The sequence below is a fragment of the Trachypithecus francoisi genome, unplaced genomic scaffold, assembly GCF_009764315.1.
Source record: "Trachypithecus francoisi isolate TF-2019V2 unplaced genomic scaffold, Tfra_2.0 Lachesis_group15, whole genome shotgun sequence".
NCBI classification, from domain to species: Eukaryota; Metazoa; Chordata; class Mammalia; order Primates; family Cercopithecidae; genus Trachypithecus; species Trachypithecus francoisi.
The window spans coordinates 113,649,896-113,676,560 of NW_022681460.1; the positions used below are offsets into that span (position 1 = coordinate 113,649,896).

At 56.0% G+C, this 26,665-nt stretch overlaps 1 protein-coding gene across 7 annotated transcripts in view; it reads left to right on the plus strand.

The window, feature by feature from the left end:
• Window positions 1–536: 536 nt before the first annotated feature.
• Window positions 537–26,665, plus strand: part of UNKL (unk like zinc finger) — a 53,607-nt gene continuing 27,478 nt past the window's right edge. For 3 of the 7 annotated variants that reach the window (XR_004443081.1, XM_033236285.1, XM_033236287.1), the window contains exons 1-8: window positions 537–667; window positions 1,216–1,425; window positions 13,516–13,692; window positions 15,746–15,879; window positions 18,189–18,324; window positions 20,190–20,307; window positions 23,902–23,986; window positions 24,933–25,018. Coding sequence is in view for 6 of the 7 variants with exons in the window: in XM_033236285.1 (XP_033092176.1) it covers window positions 591–667; window positions 1,216–1,425; window positions 13,516–13,692; window positions 15,746–15,879; window positions 18,189–18,324; window positions 20,190–20,307; window positions 23,902–23,986; window positions 24,933–25,018 (1,023 nt within the window). In the remaining variant the exon portion in view is untranslated. Of the gene's footprint in view, window positions 668–1,215; window positions 1,426–13,515; window positions 13,693–15,745; window positions 15,880–18,188; window positions 18,325–18,737; window positions 19,405–20,189; window positions 20,308–23,901; window positions 23,987–24,932; window positions 25,019–26,665 lie in introns of those variants that run through there. The other 4 variants (XM_033236289.1, XM_033236286.1, XM_033236288.1 and 1 more) reach the window with 4 other exon arrangements.

A 26,665-nucleotide genomic window follows, 5' to 3' on the forward strand; every position in this document is an offset into this window, starting at 1 on the left:
TATATAGCAGTTAGAGTTTTCCATTTTCTCGGCTACTGGGCTGTTGGGGGAAGGGGGGCCTCAAGTGTTTGCAAAATAACTGTGATAATTACCTTTGTAGATAATTCTTTAAATATAAGTTTTTGAGGTCAGGGTTCGAAATGGAAGAAATTCCTTATTACAAAGGCCAGGACCCCTTGGCCCTTCCGCCCCGTGCCTGGCTCCCCCTGACATCAGCCTCTTGGTGAGTTTGCGGAAGACCAGCTCTATTGAGATACAACTCCTGTGATTAATTCATGTAAAATACACGGTTATGTTGGGTCATGTCACAGCAGGGGAGACCATCGCGGGTCCCACGCGCGGCCCCGGGCAGGGCCCCCTCCCACCCGCGTCCCAGGCCGGGGACCGCAAGGCAGAGCAGGGTAGAGCGGGGCGCGGGGCTGGGGCGGGGGCGGGGTCTGTGGCCGGGGTCGGGGCTGGGGCTGGGGCGGGGCCGGGGTCTGCGGGCCGGGGGCGGGGCAGCGGGGGGCGTGGCCGCGGGGGGCGCGCGAGGAGATCCGGGGGCGGGGGCGCCGGCGCGACGCATGCGCCCTGCATTGTTTTGACTGAAAATGCCGTCGGTTTCGAAAGCTGCGGCGGCGGCGCTGAGCGGGTCCCCCCCGCAGACTGAGAAGCCAACCCACTACAGGTCAGCGCCCGTCCGGCCTGCGGCCCCCCCGCCCGCGCCCGGTACAGCTTGGAGCCTCCCGCCGGGGCTCGCGCCGCCTCCGCCTCCCCTTCGCCGTCCCGGCGCCCCCTGGCCTCCGCGCCGCGCCTGGTCTGGGGGGGCCACGACCCTCTGCGCTCGGCGGCCTCCGCCTGAGGTCGGAGCGCGGCGCCAGGGTCTGGGACGACACCTGGTTCCGGGGTCCACGCGCCTCTGGGAGGGAGGAACGCCCCGGGGTTAGGGGCTGCGCCTGGGCTCGGAGACCGGGACCCTCTGCTCTGGCTGCTGACCCTGAGGTCACAGCGGGTCGCCCAGGGTCCGAGGTGGCGTTTGGGCTTGGGGACCAGGGTCAGCGCCTGGGCTTCGAGGTCAGGTGAGGGTCGTATCTGGAGTCGGGATGGGGGTGGACGCAGCGCCCGGGACCCGCCAGGAATCTGAGTGCGGGTCGACCCTGGGGTTGGAGCGCCTGAGGCTGGTGAGTCCCTGGAGGTGCTGCTGGAAGCGAGCTGCGGCGCTGTCTGTGTTTGTAGGTACCTGAAGGAGTTCAGGACGGAGCAGTGCCCCCTGTTTTCACAGCACAAGTGCGCGCAGCACCGGCCGTTCACCTGCTTCCACTGGCACTTCCTCAACCAGCGGCGCCGCAGGCCCCTCCGCAGGCGCGACGGCACCTTCAACTACAGCCCCGACGTGTACTGCTCCAAGTACAACGAAGCCACCGGCGTGTGCCCCGACGGCGACGAGTAAGCGGCCGCGAGGGGGCGCCGCTGCCCGGGGGGAGGTGGGGGCCTCCGCCCAGGGACTCGGCCTGGACCCTCAGCGGACACCTTGGTGTCCATACCTGGTCTCTGTCGAGGGAGTCGTAATTATATGCTGAAGTTTTCTAGTGACCAGGGATGCTGGGGAGGCGTTGCCTATTCTCAGGCCAGTTCCGGAGGGATTGTATGTGTTTTAGGGGTAACACTTGTGTGACTCAAACCAATTTTGCTTCATCTCCCACTTTTTTTTGTTTATTTGTTTTTTGCATTTTGAGACGGAGTTTCGCTCTTGTTGCCCAGGCTGAAGTGCAATGGCATGATCTCGGTTCACTGCAGCTTCCACCTCCCGGGTTCAAGTGATTCTCCTGCCTCAGCCTCCCGAGTAGCTGGGATTATAGGCATGTGCCACCATGCCCAGCTGATAGAGTTAAATAATTTTACTCTATGTTTAGTAGAGACAGGGTTTCTCCATGTTGGTTAGGCGGGTTTCGAACTCCCAACCTCAGGTGATCTACCCGCGTCGGCCTCCCAAAGTGCTGGGGTGACAGGCATGAGCCACCATGCCTGGCCCCACCTTTTTTTTTTTTTTTTTTTTGAGACAGGATCTTGCTCTGTCACTGGGGCTGGAGTGCAATGATGGGACATGGTTCACTGCAGCCACCAACTTCTAGGCTCAAGTGATCTTCCCTCCTCAGCCTCCCAAGTTGCTGGGACTGTAGGCTCATGTCATGCCAGCTAATTTTGCATAGTTTTTGTAGGGATGGGGTCTCACTACATTGCCCAGGGTGGTCTTGAACATTGCCCAGGAGGCTCAAGTGATCCTCCTGCCTCAGCCTCCCAAAGTGCTGGGATTCCAGGTGTGAGCCACTGTGCCTAGCTGTTTCCCACTCTTGATTTGACACAGTTCCTGCATCAGAAACAACCTCTGGCCAAGTGCGTTGTTTTGTGTTTCTGTAGAGACGGGATTGTTGCTGTAGCTTGGTCTGGTCTCAGTCTCCTGGGCACAGTGATCCTCCCTCCTTGGCCTCCCAAAGTCCTGGGATTCCAGGCATGATCCACTGCGCCTGGCCAGGTTTTGGAGCATTTTGTAGCGGACGGTTGCTTTCCACGCAGAGAGCTTGTTAGAATATTCACACTGTAGGCCGGGCGCGGTGGCTCACGCCTGTAATCCCAGCACTTTGGGAGGCCGAGACGGGCGGATCACGAGGTCAGGAGATCGAGACCATCCTGGCTAACACGGTGAAACCCCGTCTCTACTAAAAAAAATACAAAAAACTAGCCGGGTGACGTGGCGGGCGCCCGTAGTCCCAGCTACTCGGGAGGCTGAGGCAGGAGAATGGCGTGAACCCGGGAGGCGGAGCTTGCAGTGAGCTGAGATCCGGCCACTGCACTCCAGCCTGGGCGACAGAGCGAGACTCTGTCTCAAAAAAAAAAAAAAAGAATATTCACACTGTAGAATGTATCTGGGATGTTTCCTTTCTTGATGTTTACATATTTATTTTAATTTTTAAAAAGATAGTAAAGTTTTTATGTGCAGGCTCATTTATGTAGCATTGAGATTGAATCTTGCTCTGTCACCCAGGTTGGAGTGCAGTGGCACGATCTTTGCTCACTGCAACCTCTACCTTCCAGGTTCAAGTGACCTGCCTCAGCCTCCTGAATAGCTGGGATTACAGGCACCCACCAGCACGCCTGGCTAATTTTTTTGTATTTTTAATAGAGATGGGGTTTCGCCATGCTGGCCAGGCTGGTCTCGAACTCCTGACCTCAGGTGATTCTCCCTCCTTGGCCTCCTAAAGTGCTGGGATTACAGGTGTGAGCCACCATGCCTGGCCCCTGTGTAGCACTTTTAAAGTTAAAAAATCAAGGTTTTGTTTTGTTTTTTTTATTTTTTTACAAGTTTCCTAATAGTGTTATGAACAGATGTCTTTATTTTGAAGTATGCAAAATGGGAAAACAGGGAAAATACAAGTCAGATTGTGTATTCACAGACCGGTGGGAGGTGGTGTCAGGTTCTGCTTGCTTCCTGTGGGCTGCTGGCAGAGGGTGGAGGGTGGACGGTGGTCCATTCCTGCCTAGGAGTGAGATGGCGGCAGTTGCAGTCTTGAAGTCTCCATGCTCTGATCTTTTGGAAGGAGCTGGTTCTCCAGGGACCTTCCCGTTGGAGGCTGCTTTCAGTGCGGAGACCCGTGTGAAGTCTGTTTTCCTTTACTTTTTCAATAGTGCTTAGCCCAGGGAATAAATTTTTCTAATTTTTTTTTTAGGGATGCTAGAAACTTTAAATACTGAAATGTTTTTAATTGCACATTAAATAGTGTTTGTTTTGTTTTTGTTTTGAGACGACGTCTCTGTCACGCAGGCGCCATCTCGGCTCACTGCAACCTCCACCTCCCAGGTTCAAGCGATTTTCCTGCCTCAGCCTCCCAAGTCGCTGGGATGACAGGCATGTGCCACCACACCCAGCTGATTTTTGTATTTTTAGTAGAGACTGGGTTTCTCCATGTTGGTCAGGCTGGTCTTGAACTTCTGATCTCATGATCTGCCCACCTTGGTCTCCCAAAGTGCTGGGATTACAGGCGTGAGCCATCGTGCCCGGCTGTTTTTGTTTTTTGAGACAGGATCTTGCTCTCTTCCTGGGCTGGAGTGCAGGGGCACTAACACGGCTCACTGCAGCTTGAACCTCCAGGGCTCAAACAATCTTCCTGCCTCAGCCTCCTGAGCCGCTGGGGCCACAGGAGTGCTCTGTCACTCCTGGCTAATTTATTATTACTATTTTTTTTGAGACCAAGTCTCACTCTGGTTGCCCGGACTGGAGTGCAGTGGTACGATCTCAGCTCACTGCAGCCTCTACCTCCTGGGCTCAGGTGATTCTCCCTCTTCAGCATCTGGAGTAGCTGGGACTACAGACTCTCTACACCATGCCCGGCTAATTTTTTTGTATTTTTAGTAGAGATGGGGTTTTGTTACGTTGTCCAGGCTGGTCTCAATCTCAAACTCCTGGACTCAAGTGATCCTCCCACCACAGCCTCCCAGAGTGCTAGGATTATAGGTGTGAGCCACCACACACCTTGGCTCACTCTTTATTTTTTTTGTAAAGATGGAGTCTCACTGTGTTGCCCGGCCTCAGGCGACCCTCCCACCTTGGCCTCTCCAAAGTGCAGGGATTATAGGTGCAAACCACCACACCTGGCCATGTTGTTGTTAAGGCAGGTTGGTGCCTAAACTTGAAGTAATGTAGCCAGCCCGTTTTGGTGAGGATGATGATGTACTTCTAGGCGGTTCTGAAAGTGCATAATTGAATTGCTTTTTGAGCCACTGTTTACTGCAAATGGGGCTTTCAAAGGCAGGTATTTGTCTAGTTGATGTCTGGGCTCAGCCCCTAATTTCCCTTGGTCAAGCCCCTTATCTGCCCAGATCTGGGATCCTGAGTTGCGAGTGGGGCCAGTGCTACCTAACTCTAGTGTGGGGGTCCCAGAAGTGTGAATATGAGCACCCAGCCTGTCTGACCCCACTCCAGTGTTGAATACGGGGCACTGATTGGCAGCGCTCTGTTGCCCAGGCTGGAGTGCAGTGGTGCGATCTCAGCTTACTGCAACCTCCACCTCCCAGGTTCAAGCGATTATCCTGCCTCAGCCTCCTGAGTAGCTGGGATTACAGGCACGCACCAGCACGCCTGGCTAATTTTGTGTTTTTAGTAGAGACCGGGTTTCTCCATGTTGGTCAGGCTGGTCTTGAGTTCCCGACCTCAGGTGATCCGCCCGCCTCATTCTCCCAAAGTGCTGGGATTACAGGTGTGGGTCACTGCACCTGGACAGGTGATGCTTTTGATGCATAAAGAGAAAGCATCTTTTTCTCTCTCTTTTTTTTTTGAGACAGGGTCTTGCTCTGTCACCCAGGCTGGAGTGCAGTGGTGCCATCACAACTTACTGCAGCCTCGACCCCCTGGGCTTAAGCCGTCCTCTCACTTTAGCCTGCCAAAGTGCTGGGATTACAGGTGTGCAGCCCTGCACCTGGTGAGAAAGCATCTTTTCATAACTGTTTCTTTTTTTGGAGATGGAGTCTCCCTCTCACTCTGTCTCCTAGACTGGAGTGCAGTGGCGCAATCTTGGCTCACTGTATCCTTTGCCTCCTGGGTTCAAGCAGTTATTCTGCCTCAGCCTACTGAGTAGTTGGGATTACAGGCGTGTGTCACCATGCCTGGCTAATTTTTGTATTTTTAGTAGAGATGGATTTCGCCATGTTGGCCAGGCTGGTCTTGAACTCCTGACATCAGGTGATCCACTAGCCTCGGCCTCCAAAAGTGCTGGGATGACATGCAGGAGCCACCATGAACCCCTGCGCCCGGCCTCGTAACTGCTTTGGTTCCGGAGTCTGGAAGTCCTGGTGTGGACTCAGCCCCACTGCTAGGCACAGGGTGGTGTCCAGTTCTTACAGGGACAGACAGTGCTGTGGTAAGCGCCTACCTCGAGGTGGTCACTTCAAGCCGTGCTCAAGTAGCCGTTGCATAATGTGATTATTCATTACACAGATACTAGCCTGCTGTCTGAATGGCTTACAGTTTATAATTGAGGGTGGTAAGTGGGGCTAAGATGCCTGTTTGGTGTTTTGTTTTGGATGCATCCTGGGTACATCCACACATAATAAGGAAATTTCCTTATTTTATTTAATATTTTGTTTGTAGCATGTGAATGACTTGCTTCGGCCGGCCCTTTCGGAGGTGTCTGACAGGCTGCCTCCCCTGGGAATCTCCATAATTACCCTTCGTTCCACGGGAGTGGGACTTTCTTATCCCTGCACACAGGGGATAGCCAGTTTGTCCCACTGAAGTGCCCGCTCTGGTTCTCATTGAGGGTTGCCTCGGAATTTGTAAATAGATGAGCGTTCAGAATAAGGACAGGACCTTCCTTTTCTTTCTTTCTTTCTTTCCTTCCTTCCTTCCTTCCTCCCTCTCTCTCTTTCTTTCCTTTCTTTCTTTCCTTTCTTTCCTTTCTTTCTTCTTTTCTTTTCTTTTCTTTTTTCTTTTCTTTTCTTTTCTTTCTTCTTTCTTTTTTTTGAGATGGAGTCTCGCTCTGTCGCCCAGGCTGGAGTGCAGTGATGCGATCTCGGCTCACTGCAAGCTCTGCCTCCCAGGCTCACGCCATTCTCCTGCCTCAGCCTCCCGAGTAGCTGGGACTACAGGCACCTGCCACCAGCCAGGGCCTTCCTTTTGTTTAGTTCATTGGTTTTTGAAACTTCTATTTTGGCCGGGCACGGTGGCTCACGCCTGTAATCCCAGCACTTTGGGAGGCCGAGGTGGGTGGATCACGAGGTCAGATCGAGACCATCCTGGCTAACACGGTGAAACCCCGTCTCCACTAAAAATACAAAAAACTAGCCTGGCGTGGTGGCGGGCGCCTGTAGTCCCAGCTACTCAGGAGGCTGAGGCAGGAGAATGGCGTGAACCCGGGAGGCGGAGCTTGCAGCGAGCCGAGATCGCGCCACTGCACTCCAGCCTGGGCGACAGAGCGAGACTCCGTCCCCCCCCCCCAAAAAAAGAAATTTCTATTTTGGGTGTTGATACTACCAACCTGTTGTTTTACACATGAATGTGTATCAGAGAGCAGAGACCCTTAACCCGTGTCAGGCATGGCTCTTGGTTCTGCCTGGAGGCGCTGGGGCTGAGCTGTGGGGCAAAGCAGGACTGGGACCCCAGGAGGGCCCCCGCTGCTGGCGCCTCCTTTCCTGGGCAGGCTGGCACCTCGCTGCACCCCTGCCTGCTCAGTTGCTGCCTCAGTGTCAGCCCCTCCTGGGGTCAGCCTCACTGGCACCAGCTCCTGCGGGCGCCTCTGCCGTCACCGCCCCCTCTGTGCAGGGTGACCTCCTCCAACCCGTGCTGTCATCCCTTTCCTCCTCCCATGGTCCCCCAGGTCAGTTCTCGGTGTCCTCCCCTGTTCTCTGTGGGCACCCCCTCCGGTGCCTGCCCCCGTGGGTGCCCCCACTGTGCGACCTTTCCTAGGTGGGTGGCCGCCCCTTGTTGCACCCCAAGCCGTGCCGGTCCTGTGGGCATCAGGCGGACCCTGGGCCCCGACCCGCCCGGGTCGGGGAAGGCCCTTTGTTCTGCGGGACACGCCCCTCCCCTGCGCCCCCACGATTGGCTGCCCCGGGTCACGTGTGGAGCCCCGCCCCCGTGGGAACTGTCCTGGGGGGGCGCAGCTCCCGTGGGGGCGGGGCCTTGAGACTGCGGGGCTGTCGCTGAGGGGCGGGGTGCTTGCTTTTCTCTTTAAACAGATTGTAGTAAAGAAATAGAAAAGACTCCCCGCAGAACCCCGGGCCTCTTCAGGGTCCGTCTTTTTTGTTTTTCTTTTGAGCCAGGGTCTGGCTCTGTCTCTCCAGCTGGAGTGCAGTGGCTCCGATCTCAGCCCACGGCAACCTCTGCCTCCCGGGCTCAGCTGATCCTCCCACCACAGCCTATCGAGTACCGGGGACCATAAGTGCGCCACCACCCCCAGCTAAATTTTTTTTTCTTGTAATTTAATAGAGATGGGGTTTTGCTGTGTTGCACAGGCTGGTCTGCAACTCCTGGACTCAAGCGATCCACCTGCCTTGGCCTTCCAGAGTCCTGGGATTACAGGCCTGAGGCACCATGCCCAGCCTCTAGGCCCATTTTCATTGGGGAAAAAAAAAATCCACGTGGCCTGCAGCTGTGTAGCCACAGAACCAGTGGCCATCTGCCAGCCCACCCCTGCCCAGAAGAGCGCCCCTGCACTGTGGCCCTGCAGCCACCCTGGGTCTCTTGTTCTCAGGAAAAAACGGGCTCACCCCATTCCTGTGGTGCAACTTTTCCAGGTTGACACACAGGTTTGTTGTCTTTTTTTTTGGACAGGGCCTCACTCTGTCGCCCAGGCTGGATCTTGGCTCACTGCAACCTCAACCTCTTGAGCTCAAGTGATCCTCCCACCTCAGACTCCAGAGTAGCTGGGACCATAGGCGCACACCACCACGCCCAGCAGAATTTTTATATTTTTTACAGGGATGGGGTCTTACTGGTTTCGAACTTCTGGGCTCAAGTAACCCACCCACCTCTCCTCCCAAAGTGCTGGGATTACAGGAATGAGCCACTGCACCTGGCCTCTGTCTTCTTTCCAGAGCTCTGTTTGGTGGTGTCACCTGGCAGACCTGACACTTCCCGCTTGCCCTGTGGGACCTCCCCAGGCCCCTGTTCTCCGGCAGGTGCAAAACTCCTGTCTGGATGGGTCCAGGGTGTGCCTAGCTGGGTCTCCATTGTGCATTCTGTGAGGAACTGGTGGGAGGAGAAACTTTTCCAAGTATCCATTTCTTTTCTTTTTTTTTTTTTGAGGTGGAATCTTGCTCTGTCGCCCAGGCTGGAGTGCAGTGGTGCAATGTCGGCTCACTGCAAGCTCCGCTTCCGAGGTTCACACCATTCTGCTGCCTCCACCTCTGGAGTAGCTGGGACCACAGGTGCCCACCACCATGCCCAGCTAATTTTTTGTATTTTTAGTAGATAGAGTTTCACCGTGTTAGCCAGGATGGTCTCAGTCTCCTGACTTCATGATCCGCCCGCCTCGGCCTCCCAAAGTGCTGGGATTACAGGTGTGAGCCACCGTGCCCAGCTAACTATTTTTTTTTTTTGTATTTTTAGTAGAGATGGGGTTTCCCCATGTTGGCCTGGCTGATCTTTAACTCCTGACCTCAGGTGATCCACCCTCCTCAGCCATCCAAAGTGCTGGGATGACAGGCGTGAGCCCCTGCGCCCGACCGGGAGTCTGATCTGTTAAAAGATCCAATTGCAATATTTAATTTTAAAATGTTGAATGGCTTAGGACCTAAGGTGTAGGTGAAAGATTTACTCACTTCAGGGTGTGTAGGCTGTTGCTGTTTAAACTGATGTCATGATGAGCTTGGGCTTTGGGAGCGAGAAGAAAGCCCAGGGCTGGCCTGGGGCATGAGAGCAGTTTTTAAAACTCAGAGGCATCCGGGCACGGTGGCTCATATCTGCAGTCCCAGTACTTTAGGAGGCCTAGGCAAGCGGATCACTTGAGCCCAGGAGTTTGGGACCAGCGTGGGAAACAGAGCAAGATTCTGTCTCTACAAAAAATTAGGCCGGGCCTGGTGGTTCACACCTGTAACCCCAGCACTTTGGGATGCTGAGGCAGGCGGATCACCTGAGGTCAGGAGTTCAAGACCAGCCTGGTCGACGTGGTGAAACACCATCTCTACTAAATATACAAAAATTAGCTGGGAATGGTGGCAGGTGCCTGTAATCCCAGCTACTCGGGAGGCTGAGGCAGGAGAATCGCTAAAACCCAGGAGGCGGAAGTTGCAGTGAGCCAAGATTACCCACTGCACTCTGGCCTGGGTGACAGACTCTTAGACACTTAGACAGACACTTAGACAAGTGAGACTCTTGTCTAAAAAAAAAAAAAAAAAAAAAAAACCGGCCAGGGGCGTTGGCTCACACCTGTAATCCCAGCACTTTGGGAGGCCGAGGCGGGCGGATCACGAGATCAGGAGATCGAGACCATCCTGGCTAACATGGTGAAACCCCGTCTCTACTAAAAAATACAAAAAATTAGCCAGGCGAGGTGGTGGGCCCCTGTAGTCCCAGCTACTTGGGAGGCTGAGGCAGGAGAATGGCATGAACCCGGGAGGCGGAGCTTGCAGTGAGCCGAGATTGCGCCACCGCACTCCAGCCTGGGCGACAGAGCCAGACCCCGTCTAAAAAAACAAAACAGGCCGGGCGCAGTGGCTTAAGCCTGTAATCCCAGCACTTTGGGAGGCCGAGACGGGCGGATCACGACGTCAGGAGATCGAGATCATCCTGGCTAACACGGTGAAACCCCGTCTCTACTAAAAAAAAATACAAAAACTAGCCGGGCGAGGTGGCGGGCGCCTGTAGTCCCAGCTACTCGGGAGGCTGAGGCAGGAGAATGGCGTGAACCCGGGAGGCGGAGCTTGCAGTGAGCTGAGGTCTGGCCACTGCACTCCAACCTGGGCGACAGAGCGAGACTCCGTCTCAAAAACAAAACAAAACAAAACAAATGCCAATATAGCCAGGCATGGGGGTGCGCCTATTCCTCCCATTTCCCCGAGCTGTTTCTGTGCTGTGCTTTGGGCCCCCCTCAGCTGGAAGGGAGTCATGTACACTGCCTGTCCCCTAAGCCCGGTGGTTCTCGCATGTTCCCTGGGAACCAGCCGGCAGTGCAGATCCATGGGCCTCGTCCTGCCAGCTGGGGGGGCCACGTGGGCTCCAGGCCTCCCAGGTGATCTGGATGCAGGTGGCTCGCGGTCTGGAGAATGCGTTAAGGGGTCTGGTGCACCCTCCTTGGGTTCAGGTAAGAGCTGCCTGAGGGAAGGGCTTCTCGCACTCCGGGATGTGGCTGCCTCCTGTCCTCTGGTCTCGGTGGGTCCAGGGCATTGAAGCGTGAGGCAGAGAGGTTCCCGTGCACTGGGTGTAGTCTGGTGGCTCTGCTCACTGATTGTCTCGGATGAGTTTGAGAACCATGTGTGTCACCCGACCCCTGGGGGCTCCTGCGTCCCCTCCTTGGGCATCCGTGAGCTTTCTCTTAGGTATTCCCTCTCACTCCTAGGTGTCCGTAAGAGTAAGGCATTTTCCTAAAACTTTTTCCAGTTTTTCTTTTCTTTTTCTTTTTTTTTGAGACAGACTTTTGCTCTGGTCGCCCAGGTTGGAGTACAGTGGCGCGATCTCGGCTGACTGCGACCCCCACCTCCCAGGTTCAAGTGATTCTCTGCCTCAGCCTCTCCAGTAGCTGGGATTACAGGCACCTGCTGTCATGGCCGGCTAATTTTGTATTTTTAGTAGAGATGGTTTCACCATCCTGGCGAGGCTGGTCTTGAACTCCTGACCTCGTGATCCACCCGCCTCGTCTTCCCAAAGTGTTGGGATTACAGGCGTGAGCCACTGTACCCAGCTGGCTGGCTGGCTGGCTGCCTGCCTTCCTTCCTTCCTTCCTTTCTCCCTCCCCACCTCTCCCTCCCTCCCTTCCTCTCCTTTTTTTTTTTTTTTTTTTTATATTGTGAGACAGGGTCTTGCTCTGTTGCCCATGCTGAAGTGTAGTGGCACAATCATGATTCAATGCAGCCTCGGCCTTTTGGGCTTAAGCTATCCTCCCTCCTCAGCCTCCCAAGTCACTGAGACCACAGGTATCCATCGCCACGCTGGGCTAATTTTTAAATTTTTTGTAGAGTTAGGGACTCACCATGTTGCCCAGGCTAGTCTTAAACCCCTAGCCTCAAGCAATCCTCCTATCTCTGTCTCCCCAAGTGCTGAGGTTACAGGTGTCAGCCAGTGTGCCAGCCCTTCCAAGGCTGAAAAATACCCCATTGTGTGGACGGAGGCCCGCGTTTGCCCCATTGTGTGGACGGAAGCCCACACTTTCCTTTTTTTTTTTTTTTTGAGACGGAGTCTCGCTCTGTCGCCCAGGCTGGAGTGCAGTGGCCGGATCTCAGCTCACTGCAAGCTCCGCCTCCCGGGTTCACGCCATTCTCCTGCCTCAGCCTCCCGAGTAGCTGGGACTATAGGCGTCCGTCAACTCGCCCGGCTAGTTTTTTTTTTGTATTTTAGTAGAGACGGGGTTTCACCGTGTTAGCCAGGATGGTCTCAATCTCCTGATCTCGTGATCCGCCCGTCTCGGCTTCCCAAAGTGCTGGGATTACAGGCTTGAGCCACCGCGCCCGGCCCAGCCCACACTTTCCTTACTGGCTCCATCAGCGCCCACTTCAGTGGTTTCCCCCTCTTGGCTCTTGTGATTGATGCTGCTGTGAACATGGGTATGCAGGTGTCTCCTGAAGACCCTGCCTTTGGGTTTTTTGGATGTGTACTTAGGAGCAGGATCGCTGGGTACCAGGGTAGCATTCTAATGTGACTTTTGCTTGGCTGGCTCCTGGGGACCCTGAGAGCCAGCCGGGCACCCCTTCTTCTGCCTCTGTCCCCCTCAGCTTTCAGTGTCTGGCACATCACAGGTGCCTGGTGGAGCCTGGGTTGGGCTCTCTGAACTCTGGGTGTCTATTTCCTGACCTTAGAGGATGGGGCTAGACCTGGTGTTGCTGAATCGCTCTTGGTCCCCAGCCATCCCTGGCCGGAGCTCCTAGTGTCCAGGCTGCAGCCCTGTGCACAGCGAGGTGGGCGGGGCCCTCACAGAGCTCCCCAGCCGGAGCTGGAGGTGAAGGTTTGAGTCCTTACGTTTGGGGACCTGCAGTGACGGCCCCTGTCATCCTCTGCCTTGGCCCTCAGGCCACTCAGGGTGAGCTAGGGCTCGGCACCATTGATGGCTCAGGGTCCTCTGTGTGTCCCCGGCCTCCTTCTGGAGTGACCTACCTGGAGGTGCCCAGGAATGCCAGAGCGATTTGTGTCATCTCCGTGTCGCCGTTGCTGCTGCCTGTCTATGACTTGAGCCTTGGCTGCTGCTTCCCCTCCCCACTGCGCCCCGTCCTGCTCCAGGAGCCGCCTGTGACTCCCCAGGAGCATGGCTCTGGGCCTGCAGGTGGCCCATGGGATGGCGACGCTGCCTCACCTGTGCTCCCCACCACGCCATCTGCCTCCTCTTCTGCCCATGCCCCTTGTCTCCCCTGGCCGCGTCCAGGGCCCTGTGCTTATCCCCTCCCCTACCTCCCTCTTGGGGTCCCTGAAAGCAGCAGGACGCTGGGCAGGAGGGGCCCCCACTTTGTGACAGTGACTGGTCAGGAAGGTGATGCAGCCTGTGTGCAGGGCGTGAACTCTCATTCCTACACAGGTTTAAAAGTTTATTTGAACATTAGGAAGGATGAGCTTTGTGGAAATTCAGCGTTGTGTTTCCTGCTGTGTTTGGCTCACTGGGGATTTGCAGTGGTCTGTGTTTGACTGGTTGGGGGTTTGTGGTGGTCTGTGTACCTGAGCAGTTCCACTTTTGGGGACAGGTGCTGTGTTCAGTGTGTCCGTCCTGATCAGAACAGGAATCTGGGAGAAGGGAAGGGAATTCACTGCTTGCCGCCTGCTGACAGGGCGTGGACTCAGGGAGCTTTGTAGGGCTGCCTCTGGGTCCATGAGAACCAGGCGTTACGTGCCCCTCTGCTCCCCAGGTGTCCCTACCTGCACCGGACAACAGGGGACACGGAACGCAAATACCACCTGCGTTACTACAAGACGGGAACCTGCATCCACGAGACGGATGCGCGTGGCCACTGCGTGAAGAACGGGCTGCACTGTGCCTTCGCGCACGGCCCCCTGGACCTGCGGCCGCCCGTGTGTGACGTCAGGTGAGTGAGCACCCACGAGCAGGCACTCAGCCAGTGGCTTGCCTGCGGCTGCTGCAGGCTCTGCCGTCAGGTGAGTGAGCATCCGCGAGCGGGCACTCAGCCAGTGGCTTGCCTGCTGCTGCTGCAGGCTCTGCCGTCAGGTGAGTGAGCATCCGCGAGCGGGCACTCAGCCAGTGGCTTGCCTGCGGCTGCTGCAGGCTCTGCCGTCAGGTGAGTGAGCATCCGCGAGCGGGCACTCAGCCAGTGGCTTGCCTGCGGCTGCTGCAGGCTCTGCCGTCAGGTGAGTGAGCACCCGCGAGCGGGCACTCAGCCAGTGGCTTGCCTGCTGCTGCTGCAGGCTCTGCCGTCAGGTGAGTGAGCACCCGCGAGCGGGCACTCAGCCAGTGGCTTGCCTGCTGCTGCTGCAGGCTCTGCTGTCAGGTGAGTGAGCATCCGCGAGCGGGCACTCAGCCAGTGGCTTGCCTGCTGCTGCTGCAGGCTCTGCCGTCAGGTGAGTGAGCATCCGCGAGCGGGCACTCAGCCAGTGGCTTGCCTGCGGCTGCTGCAGGCTCTGCTGGCCCAAATCTCTCTCTTCCAGAATTTGTTTGTGAGTCTGGATGTTAGTCCTTTTTTTTTTTTTGAGACGGAGTCTCGCTCTGTCTCCAGGCTGAAGTGCAGTGGTGCTCCGCCTCCTGGGTTTACACCATTCTCCTGCCTCTGCCTCCCGAGTAGCTGGGACTACAGGCACCCACCACCACGCCCAGCTAATTTTTTTTTTTTTGTACGTTTAGTAGAGACCGGGTTTTACCATGTTAGTCAGGATGGTCTCGATCTCTTGACTTCGTGATCCACCTGCCTTGGCCTCCCAAAGTGCTGGGATTACAGGTGTGAGCCACCTCGCCCAGACCTTTTTTTTTTTTTTTTTTTTGAGGCAGAGTCTCTATCTGTCGCCCAGGCTGGAGTTCAGTGGCACGATCTCAGCTCACTGCTACCTCTGCCTCCCAGGTTCAAGTGATTCTCCTGTCTCAGCCTCTTGAGTAGCTGGGATTACAGGTGCCGGCCCAGCTAATTTTTTGTATTTTTAGTAGAGACGGGGTTTCACTGTGTTGGCCAGGCCGGTCTCGAACTCCTGACCTCAAGTGATCCTCCCACCTCAGCCTCCCAAAGTGCTGGGATTACAGGCGTGAGCTACCAGGCCCAGCCTCTGCATGTTACTTCTTTCTTTTTTCTTTTCTTTTTTTGTTTTGCGGAATGGAATCTCGCTCTGTCACCCAGGCTGGAGTGCAGTGGCGCGATCTCGGCTCACTGCAAGCTCCGCCTCCCGGGCTCACGCCATTCTCCTGCCTCAGCCTCCCGAGTAGCTGGGACTACAGGCGCCCGCCACCTCACCTGGGGTTTTTTTGTATTTTTGGTAGAGACGGGGTTTCACCGTGTTAGCCAGGATGGTCTGGATCTCCTGACCTCCTGATCCACATGCCTTGGCCTCCTAAAGTGCTGGGATTACAGGCATGAGCCACTGCACCCGGCCTGGATGTTATTTCTAATGAGACAATCCCTCACTTCTTCTCACTGGGTGTTTCTTCTCTGGGTCCGGTGGGCAGCTTAGTGGGGTTGAGGCTGTGAGGCACTGCTTTCCAGGAGAACGAACTCAGCACAGTCTGGGGCTGCAGGAAAGCAAATCCTGCCCAAGAAGACTCCGCTTTTACGTGGGTGGGGCCAGGTGTAGTGGCTCATACATGTAATCCCAGTGCTCTGGGAGGCCAAGGTGGGAGGATTGCTTGAGCCTGGGGGGTGGAGGCTGCAGTGAGCGGTGGTTGCGTCACCGCACTCCAGCCTGGGGGCAGAGCCAGACCCTGTCTCAGATAAAACAAAGCAAACAAAGTGAAGTGGTTGGGATTTGGATGAGGACTGTGGGCCGGGACAGGGGAGCGCCTACACACTGAGACTCCGTCCTGAACCTTCGGCCGCAGCCTCTCTGTGCAGTGGTGGGAGGGGAGCGTGCCCTGCAGTGACCTCGTCTCAGCTTTGGAGGCTCAGGATGCAGAGCCGTGACCACTGTGTCCTCGGCTTGCAGGGAGCTGCAGGCCCAGGAAGCCTTGCAGAACGGCCAGCTGGGCAGCGGGGAAGGGGTCCCGGATCTGCAGCCTGGGGTCTTGGCCAGCCAGGCCGTGATTGAGAAGATCCTGAGCGAGGACCCCCGGTGGCAAGGTAACTCCACGGCCGCAGCTGAGGGCGGTAGGGGGGGCGGGCACAGCACAAGAACAGCTTGGGCCACTCAGTTCTCCATGCTTTTCAGTTTATGTGCAAGCTGATCAGACGGGGAAACTGAGGCTCACGGAGTCCAGTACCAACCCCTCCCCGACAGGGGTGGGTGCTGAGTGGGATTTGGGCCCAGGTGCCTTCCCCACACCTGCTCTGAATCTCCGCGGCAACTGGCATCTCCGTGGGGTCAGCTATTGGCCAAGGGGGCAGTAGCACAGCTCCCCCGGAACTTGTGGGGCGTCGTGTCCCAGAGCCGGGGCGCCCACCAGGCACCCACCAGGATGCCCAGCAGAGCCCCCAGCCGTGCGCCTCTCTGGGGTGGTGCTCTAGACAGCAGCTTTCGAACCCCGGACTTGGCTGGAAATGCATGGACCAGGGGGCTGTCCCTCGGGGCTGGGGGACGTGCATTCCTGGTTGGCACATAGAAGAGGTTATACGCCGGGGAGAGTTTGATTTGAAAAAACATGTAGTAAGGCCGGGGGCACTGGCTCATGCCTGTAATCTCATCACTTTGGGAGGCTGAGGTGAGTGGATCACTTGAGGTCAGGAGTTCGAGGCCAGCCTGGCCAACATGGTGAAACCCCATCTCTACTAAAAATACAAAAAATTAGCCGGTTGTGGTGGTGGGCACCTGTAATCCCAGCTACTTGGGAGGTTGAGGCTGGAGAATCTCTTGAACCCGGGAGGTGAAGGTTGCAGTGAGCCAAGATCACACCACTGCATTCTAGCGTGGGCAACAGAGACTCCGTCTCAAAGAAAAAAAAAAAAGCGAGTAAAATGCACATAACATAAAATGCACCATTTTTAAGTGTACAGTTCAGTGGCATTTAGCACATTTGCAGTGTTGTGCAGCTGCTACCACTCTCTAGTTCCAGAACATTCCATCCCTGCAAAAGGAACCCCCCCCTGCTTATGAGCACTTCTTCCCCGTCCCCTCACTGACCCCTGTACCCACTGGCCTGCATCCCAGCTCTATGAATTTGCCTACTCTGGACGCTTCATATGGCAGCAATTTTTTTTTTTTTTTGAGACGGAGTCTCTCTCTCTGCTGCCCAAGCTGGAGTGCAGTGGCACGATCTCAGCTCACTGCAAGCTCTGCCTCCCAGGTTCATGCCATTCTCCTGCCTCAGCCTCCTGAGTAGCTGGGATTACAGGCAGGCACCACCACAATGCCCGGCTAATTTTTTATTTTTAGTAGAGACGGGGTTTCACCGTGTTGGCCAGGCTGCTCTTGAACTCCTGACTTTGTGATCCACCTACCTCGGCCTCCCAGAGTGCTGGGATTACAGGCGTGAGCCACCACGTCCGGCCCAGTGAATGACTTCTAAAACTAGGCTTTATTTTTTAGAGCAGTTTTCGGTTTACAGCAAAACTGAGTAGCAAAATAGATTTCCCAAACGCCCCTTGCCCCCCAGCCTCTCCTGCCATGAACCTCCTGCACTGCGAGGTACGCTTGTTACCAGCAGTGAACCCACATTGAGGTGTGCTTGTCACCCAGAGGCTGTGGTGTGCGTGAGGCTCAATGTGAAGCCTTTCAGGGTGTGCGTTTCTCTGTTTTTTAGCATACTCACAAAGCTGTGCAACCATTTCCTTTGTAATAGTTGGAGAACGTTTTTATCCCCCATCAAGGAAGCCGCATACCCACAGCAGGGCTCCCTCCCACCCCTGGTAGTCTTGGCTCCACTCCGTCTCTGTGGGTTCCCTAGTTCTGGGCGTTTGTTTTCACATAAACAGAATCAGACCACATGGCCTTGGGCTCGGCTTCCCTCACTGAGCCCGAGTCTTTTTTTTTTTTTTTTTTTTTGAGACGGAGTCTCGTCTGTGGGCCGAGGCTGGAGTGCAGGGGCCGGATCTCGGCTCACTGCAAGCTCCGCCTCCCGAGTTTACGCCATTCTCCTGCCTCAGCCTCCCGAGTAGCTGGGACTACAGGCGCCCGCCACCTCGCCCGGCTAGTTTTTTGTATTTTTTTAGTAGAGACGGGGTTTCACGGTGTTCGCCAGGATGGTCTTGATCTCCTGACCTCGTGATCCGCCCGTCTCGGCCTCCCAAAGTGCTGGGATTACAGGCTTGAGGCACCGCGCCCGGCCAAGCCTGAGTCTTTGAGGTCCGCGTGCGCCGTGGCGCGTGTCTGCGCTCCCTGAGTGCTCCTGCAGCTCCTTCCGTTGGGGGACAGCCACGTCCTCCCACCTTCGGTCTCCTGTGCCTGGCGTTTCCTCCAGTTACGCTGCTCAGGCACCGTGTGGCTCATTTTTCAGACGCCAACTTCGTGCTGGGCAGCTACAAGACAGAGCAGTGCCCGAAGCCACCGCGCCTGTGTCGCCAGGGCTACGCGTGCCCGCACTACCACAACAGCCGGGACAGGCGGCGCAACCCCCGGCGGTTCCAGTACAGGTGAGCCTGCGGGACCATGCTCAGAGGACCCCGGCTGGTGGGCGTCCTTCCTGGCCCGTGGCCCACACTGCCCACCCCGGGGTTCTCATGGGAGGGCTGCCCTTGTGGCACCATCATCCCCGGGAGGGGAGGGCATCTCCAAGCACAGTGGCTGTGGGAGGCGCCATGGAGGCCCACGCGTCTGTCCCGGGGACGGGCCTCCCCACCCATGCTCAGCGGCTCCCATGCAGTCCCCTACTGGGGCCCCTCTGCCAGGCAAGGGGACGGAGCACTGCAGGAGGGACCCCCGTGTGCCCCACCTGTGCCTCTGGTCGCAGCCGCGCTCTCCGGGCCGTGGGCCGCATGCTGTCTCCTCGCCCGAGCCCCAGGCGCTCTGACGTTGTCGTCACTTGGGATTGACCTCGTCTTCACAGCTGGCAGCTGGGACACCGGGTCCTTAGGCTGCGTCCCACGGCCAACAACCCAAGGGTCGCCCTGCCCAGGGTGCACAAAGGACCTTCCTCCACTGCCTGAGCCCCAACTGTCCCTGGGTCTGGCCCGCGCGTTTGGCGCCTCGCAGCCTGCTTGCCTCTGAAGCCCCGTTCTCCTCCTGGCCCCAGCCCGGCCTTCTGGTTGTGCCTGGCCTGGCCTGCCTGCCATCTGCAATTTGCACCTGAGACGGGGGTGGAGGGGTACAGACCCCACAGGGTGTCTGGATGACTGGACCATGGCCTTGGCCTCCCTGAGGCCCTATCTGTGTCCAGCTCTTCCTTTGAGCAGAGAGCCACCCTCTCTTCTGAATGACCTGGTGCTGCCTCATGTGCCCTGGAGGGCACCTATGCCCCCATGGGAAGGATGCCCCGGAGGGCGCCTGTGCCCCCATGGGAAGGACCCCCTCCTTGTTTTGCCACATTCCGTCTCCCTCTGAGCAGCGTCCAGGTTGAGGGACCTGAACGACTGTAGAACAAACCACAAATTAGTCTCTAGGTTTTTGTCATCGCCCGTCATGGAAAGAAAAGAACAATTCTTTTCTTCAGCGGGCACTTATGTTTTCCATAAATCCAAGCCAGTTACAATAAAGCTGCTAGAAATTCCACGAAGAGTAGAGGATTTTGATTTTTTTTTTTTTTTTTTTGAGATGGAGTCTTGCTCTGTCGCCCGGGCTGGAGTGCAGTGGCCGGATCTCAGTTCACTGCAAGCTCCGCCTCCTGGGTTTACGCCATTCTCCTGCCTCAGCCTCCTGAGTAGCTGGGACTACAGGCGCCCGCCACCTCGCCCGGCTAGTTTTTTGTATTTTTAGTAGAGACGGGGTTTCACCGTGTTCGCCAGGATGGTCTCGATCTCCTGACCTCGTGATCCTCCCGTCTCGGCCTCCCAAAGTGCTGGGATTACAGGCTTGAGCCACCGCGCCCGGCCGGATTTTGATTTTTTATGAGACAGTCTCTCTGTTGCCCAGGCTGGAGTGTGGTGGTGCATTTCAGCTGACTGCAGTAGGAACATAGGTAATTGGAAATTGGTGAGGATTTTTAAATCGTGGGATCAAAACTCTCACTTGCATTTTATAGAAGGTTGACGAGACAGCCCCGTGCTGTCCGGGTGCCCGGCCTCACTGCCCCCAGGAAGTTCGACTGCATCTTCCCTGCGTTCTCCACGTCTGTGAGGGTGGCTCTGACTCAGACTCAAGTTAAATTCCGTGAAGAACAGCCCCGGGGCTCCTGACCCCATCCTGGCACTGGCCGGGCCTGCATATCCATGAGCGCAGAGCTGGGTTGCTGGTCACTCCAGGGCCCTAGGCCTGAGGCCCCTCCTGATGGGAGGCAGACACCTCTGGGCACACGGGGGCAGCCATGTCCTGCTGTGTCCCCCTGACACCTCCTCATCCCCAGGTCCACGCCCTGCCCCAGCGTGAAGCACGGGGATGAGTGGGGGGAGCCCTCGCGCTGCGACGGCGGTGACGGCTGCCAGTATTGCCACTCCCGCACGGAGCAGCAGTTCCATCCCGAGGTACGTCCCTCCGACCCCCCAGGTGCAGGGATTGCTGGAAGGCCCCGGAGAAGCCGAGGGTTTCACAGCGCGGCTCATCACACAGAAAGAACAGTGATTAACCGTGGCTGAGGGCTGGCACGGGGCGGGAAGCCTGGGGGGGGCATGAGGGCTGTACCTGCTTGCTGTCTTCTTGCTTGCTGGCCTTCAGGCTGCCCTCAGCTGGCGAGTCTCTCCGCTTGGCCTGCAAAAGAAAAGAATCGTGGGAAAAAAGCAGGGAGAAAATGTTAATTAAAAACATACATATTCAGGGCCGGGCGCAGTAGCTCACGCCCATAATCCTGTACAGTATTACAGTATTACAGTAGCTAACGCCCATAATCCTGTACAGTATTATAGTATTACAGTAGCTCACGCCCATAATCCTGTACAGTATTACAGTAGCTCACGCCCATAATCCTGTAGAGTATTACAGTATTACAGTAGCTCACGCCCGTAACCCTGTACAGTATTACGGTATTACAGTAGCTCACGCCCGTAACCCTGTACAGTATTACGGTATTACAGTAGCTCACGCCCGTAACCCTGTACAGTATTACGGTATTACAGTAGCTCACGCCCGTAACCCTGTACAGTATTACGGTATTACAGTAGCTCACGCCCGTAACCCTGTACAGTATTACGGTATTACAGTAGCTCACGCCCGTAACCCTGTACAGTATTACGGTATTACAGTAGCTCACGCCCGTAACCCTGTACAGTATTACGGTATTACAGTAGCTCACGCCCGTAACCCTGTACAGTATTACGGTATTACAGTAGCTCACGCCCGTAACCCTGTACAGTATTACGGTATTACAGTAGCTCACGCCCGTAACCCTGTACAGTATTACGGTATTACAGTAGCTCACGCCCGTAACCCTGTACAGTATTACGGTATTACAGTAGCTCACGCCCGTAATCCTGTACAGTATTACGGTATTACAGTAGCTCACGCCCGTAATCCTGTACAGTATTACAATATTACAGTAGCTCACGCCTGTCATCCCAGCACTTTGGGAGGCCGAGGCAGGCGCATCACTAGGTCAGGAGATAAACCCCGTCTCTACTAAAAATACAAAAAATTAGCCAGGCGTGGTGGCAGATGCCTGTAGTCCCAGCTACTTGGGAGGCTGAGGCAGGAGAATGGCGTGAACTTGGGAGGCGGAGCTTACAGTGAGCCGAGATCATGCCACCGCATTCCAGCCTGGGTCACAGAGCGAGACTCTGCCTCAAGAAAAAAAAAATGTATGTATATATATATATGCAGGCTGGGCACGATGGATCACACTGTAATCCCAGCACTTTGGGAGGCCGAGGCGGGCAAATCACTTGAGGTCGGAGGTTTGAAACCAGCCTGGTCAACATGTCTCCACTAAAAATACAAAAATTAGCTGGGTGTAGTGGTGTGCGCCTGTAATCCCAGCTACTCCGGAGGCTGAGGTGCGAGGATCACTTGAACCCAGGAGGCAGAGGTTGCAGTGAGTCGAGATTGCGGCACTGCACTCCAGCCTGGGGGACAGAGCAAGACTCTGTCTTTCACGTGTAAAAAACGTGAAAACCTGAGCCAAGGGAGAGGCGCACAGGGGCTGGGAGGGACCCGGCGCTGCTTCTTGTCTTTTCTTGACACATGTCGTCACGGACGCGCATCATGCCTTTTGGGTGTCGGTGACCACACACTCAGCGGTGCCACCAGGGGCCTGTCGGGAGTCCAGCATCCGGAGCCTTTTCTGTGTTCATTCACACAGGCCTGGCTGCAGACCCCAATCTCCCGTACCCCGCTGAGTGGAGCTGGCACCACATGGGTCACAGCTGCCCCGTAAATCCTGAGTGGCATAAACCCTCCCACCTGGGCCCTGCCCCAGGTGAATAAGAACTCTTCCCAGGCAGGAAGTTCCTGGGGCTGAAGGGGGCAGCCTGAGCTGGAGCCAGGCCTGTGCCTCCACTAGAAGGTGCAGGGTATGGATGGTCCACGCAGCGGTGTAGTTGCCAAGGGATCATACTCAGATTTGTATTTAAAATGAACAGGCCAGGCACAGTGGCTCACGCCTGTAATTCCAGCACTTTGGGAGGCCAAGGCAGGTGGATCACTTGAGGTCAGGAGTTTGAGACCAGCCTGGCCAACATGGTGATCCCCTGTCTCTACTAAAAATACAAAAATTAGCTGGACATGGTGGCACGCGCCTGTAATCCCAGCTACTCAGGAGGCTGAGGCAGGAGAATCGCTTGAATCCAGGAGGCAGAGGTTGCAGTGAGTCGAGATGGCACCATTGTACTCCAGCCTGGGTGACAGAGCCAGACTCCTTCCCCCCCGCAAAAAAAAATGAACAGGCCGGGCACGGTGGTTCATACCTGTAATCCCAGCCCTTTGGGGGACCGAGGTGGACAGATCACCTGAGGTCAGGAGTTTGAAACCAGCCTGGCCAATATGGTGAAACCTCATCTCTACTAAAACTACAAAAAATTAGCCAGGCGGCTGGGCGTGGTGGCTCACGTCTGTAATCCCAGCACTTTGGGAGGCCGAGGCGGGCGGATCACGAGGTCAGGAGATCGAGACCATCCTGCCTAACACGATGAAACCCCATCTCTAATAAAAATACAAAAAAATGGCTGCGCATGGTGGCAGGTGCCTGTAGCCCCAGCTGAGGCAGGAGAATGGCGTGAACCCGGGAGGCAGAGCTTGCAGTGAGCTGAGATCGCGCCACTGCACTCCAGCCTGGGGGACAGAACCAGACTCCGTCTCAAAAAAAAAAAAAATTGGCCAGATATTGTGGCACGTGCTTGTAATGCCAGCTACTTGGGAGGCTGAGGCAGGAGAATCGCTTGAACTCAGGAGACAGATGTTGCATTGAGTCAAGATCATGCCACTGCACTCCAGCCTGGGCAACAGAGCGATACTTTTTCAAAAAACAAACAAAATGAACAAGCAATCGAGCCTCCATAGGTCCCTCGTGGTGGGAGAGCCGTGGCGGCGGGGGTGGCCAGGCTGGAGGTCAGGAGAGAGGCTGCCTGCTGGGACCCAGGCAGGTGTGGGCACTGGGGGCCAGGTGTGCCAGTTGCTGTGTCCTTCCTCGAGAGCTGTGGAGTAGGTGGGGCTGGGCCAGGCCCTCTGAAGGTGGACTGGGGGCTTCTAGGCCGCTCTGTCCCTTGCTGGGTCTTAAGTGTTGTTGACCCATGGGGCTGTCACCCGAGGTGAAGTGTCAGTGGATCTGGTCAGGGAACAGAGATGCGCTTCTTTTAATAGGCACTTATTGGGCACCTGCTGCATGCCAGTCTCTGAATTTGGTACCTCTTTCAGAAAAGATCAGCAGGGAAATGACCTTGCCCGTGACTGGAGGGCAGATGCTGCGGGAATGGCCCACACGTGTGCCTGTTCCCTGTGGGTCAGCTGTGCAGCGCGGAGGGATGTGGGGACCAAGGGCACACAGTGGAGGAGGGCAGGGCCCACACCCCCCTTTTCAGGGGTGTCTTGTTATGGCTTGGAGCTTCCTCCTCTACCTTGGGATGATGCCAGCCGTGCTCTTTCCACAGGATCCCATATCCAATCACGTGTCTTTATTTCATTTCTTCCCCCAGATCTACAAATCTACGAAATGCAACGACATGCGCCAAACCGGGTACTGCCCACGCGGCCCCTTCTGCGCCTTTGCACACATTGAGAGTGAGTGACCGTCCCTGTGGCAGGTTCACCTTAGCAGGTTCTGCGGCTCTGCAGGCCCTCACTGGAGTTACTGACGACCCGGAGCTGGCCACGAGGACCTGGAAGACGGGCGGGAGCTCAGCACTGTGGTTGGGGGTGGGGGGTCCCTGACATGCCCATGGAGGCTCCCTGGGGTGTTTGTGCCACGTGAGGCTGGGTTCCCTCCACGCCGGCGTGGGCCAGGCCAGGTGGAACCTGCAGGGACCCTGTCTCCAGGCACGATGGGGCCCTGAGCATGGAGGCTGTCCTGGTGTGGGCCGGCTGGCGCCCCCACCTGTCTCCTGGGCATCCAAGCTGGGACCTTCTGCCCCCCGCTGCCTGGGCCTTGCCCTGAGACTGCCATCTTCCCGGGCGCCCACGCAGGAGCAGCACCACCCTTGTGGAGAGGGGTCTGTCCACCCCAGCTCCCCCGGGGAGACAGCAGAGACCCTTGAGCAAGGGTTGCTGGGGTAAGCCCGTGCTTTCCAGAGCCGTCTGCTGTCCAGAGGATGAGGGTTTAGCTTTGGATCACGTGGTCCCTAATAAGTTCCCAGCAGCAGGAACAAGCCCCAGTGGGAACCCATGCGGCCTCCTCCTCGCAGCCGGGGGTTTGGGTTCTAGGTTTTCTGCCTGTGGTTGCAAGCTCAAATTTTCCTTTGTTTTTGATTTTAGTAGGGAGGGCAGCTCTTCTTGTTCACATTTTAAACATTGCTTTTAGTGTTAAAAACATGAAAAACTGGTCTAAGTCCTGAGGGTCCCGTTGCCCTGGGCGTCCCCTGTCATTGCCCAGCCGTCCTCTGCTGCACCCCTGAGGGATGATTGTGACAAGGCCGCGCACGCTCGGCCCTGACGTGTGGTGCAGAGACTGCTGCGTGTTCGTGTCACCCACCAGTGGCCCTCAGAGCCTGCTGCTCCCCTGTCCTTGCAGAGAGCCTGGGGATGGTGAATGACTGGGGCTGCCGCGACCTCCACCTCACGAGTCCTGCCTCCACGGGCAGCGGCCAGCCGGGAAACGTAAGTAAACGGTGTTCCCAGGACAATACCAAGTGTCCTTTGGTTTAATTGAACTGTTAGGGATGTGCATGGATATGAGTTTTCAGCAATGTGGTTGCAGGCAGTCTGTGGAGTTCGTGGCTCTTCTAGAAGAGTCTAGAAAATCCTTGCCACTAGGCCAGGTGTGGTGGCTCATGCCTGTCATCCCAGCACTTCAGGAAGCTGAGGCAGGTGGATCACCTGAGGTCAGGAGTTTGAGACCAGCCTGGCCAACATGGTGAAACCCTGTCTATCCTAAAAATACAAAAATTAACCGAGTGTGGTGGTGGATGCCTGTAATCTCAGCTACTCAGGAGGCTGAGGCAGGAGAATTGCTTAAACCCAGGAGACGGAGGTTGTGGTGAGCTGAGTTCCCACCAGTTCACTCCAGTCTGGTGACAGAGTGAGACTCTTTCAAAAAAAAAAAGAGGGGGGAAGAGGGGATTGGGCTCCTAGGAAGGTAAGGCTATGGGGGAGACTGGTGGAAGATAAGAGTAACTTCAGTGAGGCTGGTTACGCAGCCTCTCCTCCTGGTGTGGAGAGGGGAGAGGGCACCTTCACAGAGGGAATTCACACCCGGCTTCGAGGCAGGAAGGGAGCGCAGAGCTGTTCCTGCGTCTGCTGTTTCTCAGCTGCTTTCAACTCAAAATAATCTTTTTGTCAGAGAGTGGCATGTGTGGGGTGACACACTCTGACCCCCTCGTGTATGTCTTAGAGCTTCAGCTGAGCCTCTGCCTTAGGCCAATGGCTCGGTTTGGGGTTTGACGCTATGGTTGGTTCAGGGAGTCTCGAGCTGGCACCCTGCCTTCACAGACCAACCCAAGGTCAGAGAGCCACGTTTAAATGTAAGAAATGAAACTCAGGGCCGGGCGCGGTGGCCCACGCCTGTAATTCCAGCATTTTGGGAGGCCAAGGCGGGTGGATCACCTGAGGTCAGGAGTTCAAGACCAGCCAGGCCAACATGGTGAAACCACCATCTCTACTAAAAATACAAAAATTAGCCAGGCGTGGTGGTGCCTGCCTGCGGTCCCAGTTACTCCAGAAGCTGAGGCAGGAGAATCGCTTGAACCCAGTAGGAGGAGGCTGCAGTGAGCTGAGATTGCGCCACTGCACTCCAGCCTGGACGACAGAGGGAGACTGTCTCAGAAGAAAAAAAAAAAAAAGAAGAAGAAATGGAACTTAGGAGAACCAACAGGGAGCCAGCAGATTCAGACGTCTCTTCTGTTTCATGAAACCTTCAAGATTTGGCATCCTTGGCCAGTTGCAGTGGCTCACGCCTGTAAACCAAGTACTTTAGGAGGCTGAGGTGGGACAATCGCTTGAGGTCAGGAGTTCAAGACCAGCCTGGGCAACAAGACGAGACCCTGTCTCTACAGAAAGCTTTGAAAAATTAACTGGGTCCACTGGCAAATGCCTGTGCTCCCAGCTTGGCAGGCTGAGACAGGAGGATTGCTTTAGCCAGGGAGGTCGCACCACCGTGCTCCAGCCTGGGAGACAGTGAAATCCTGTCTCAAAAAAGAAAAAAAATAGCGTTTGTCTAAATTCTGAGCAGAGCTTACATCTGTGTGTGTGTGTGTATATACATATCTTTAAGAACCAGAAGTTGGCCGGGTGCGGTGGCTCAAGCCT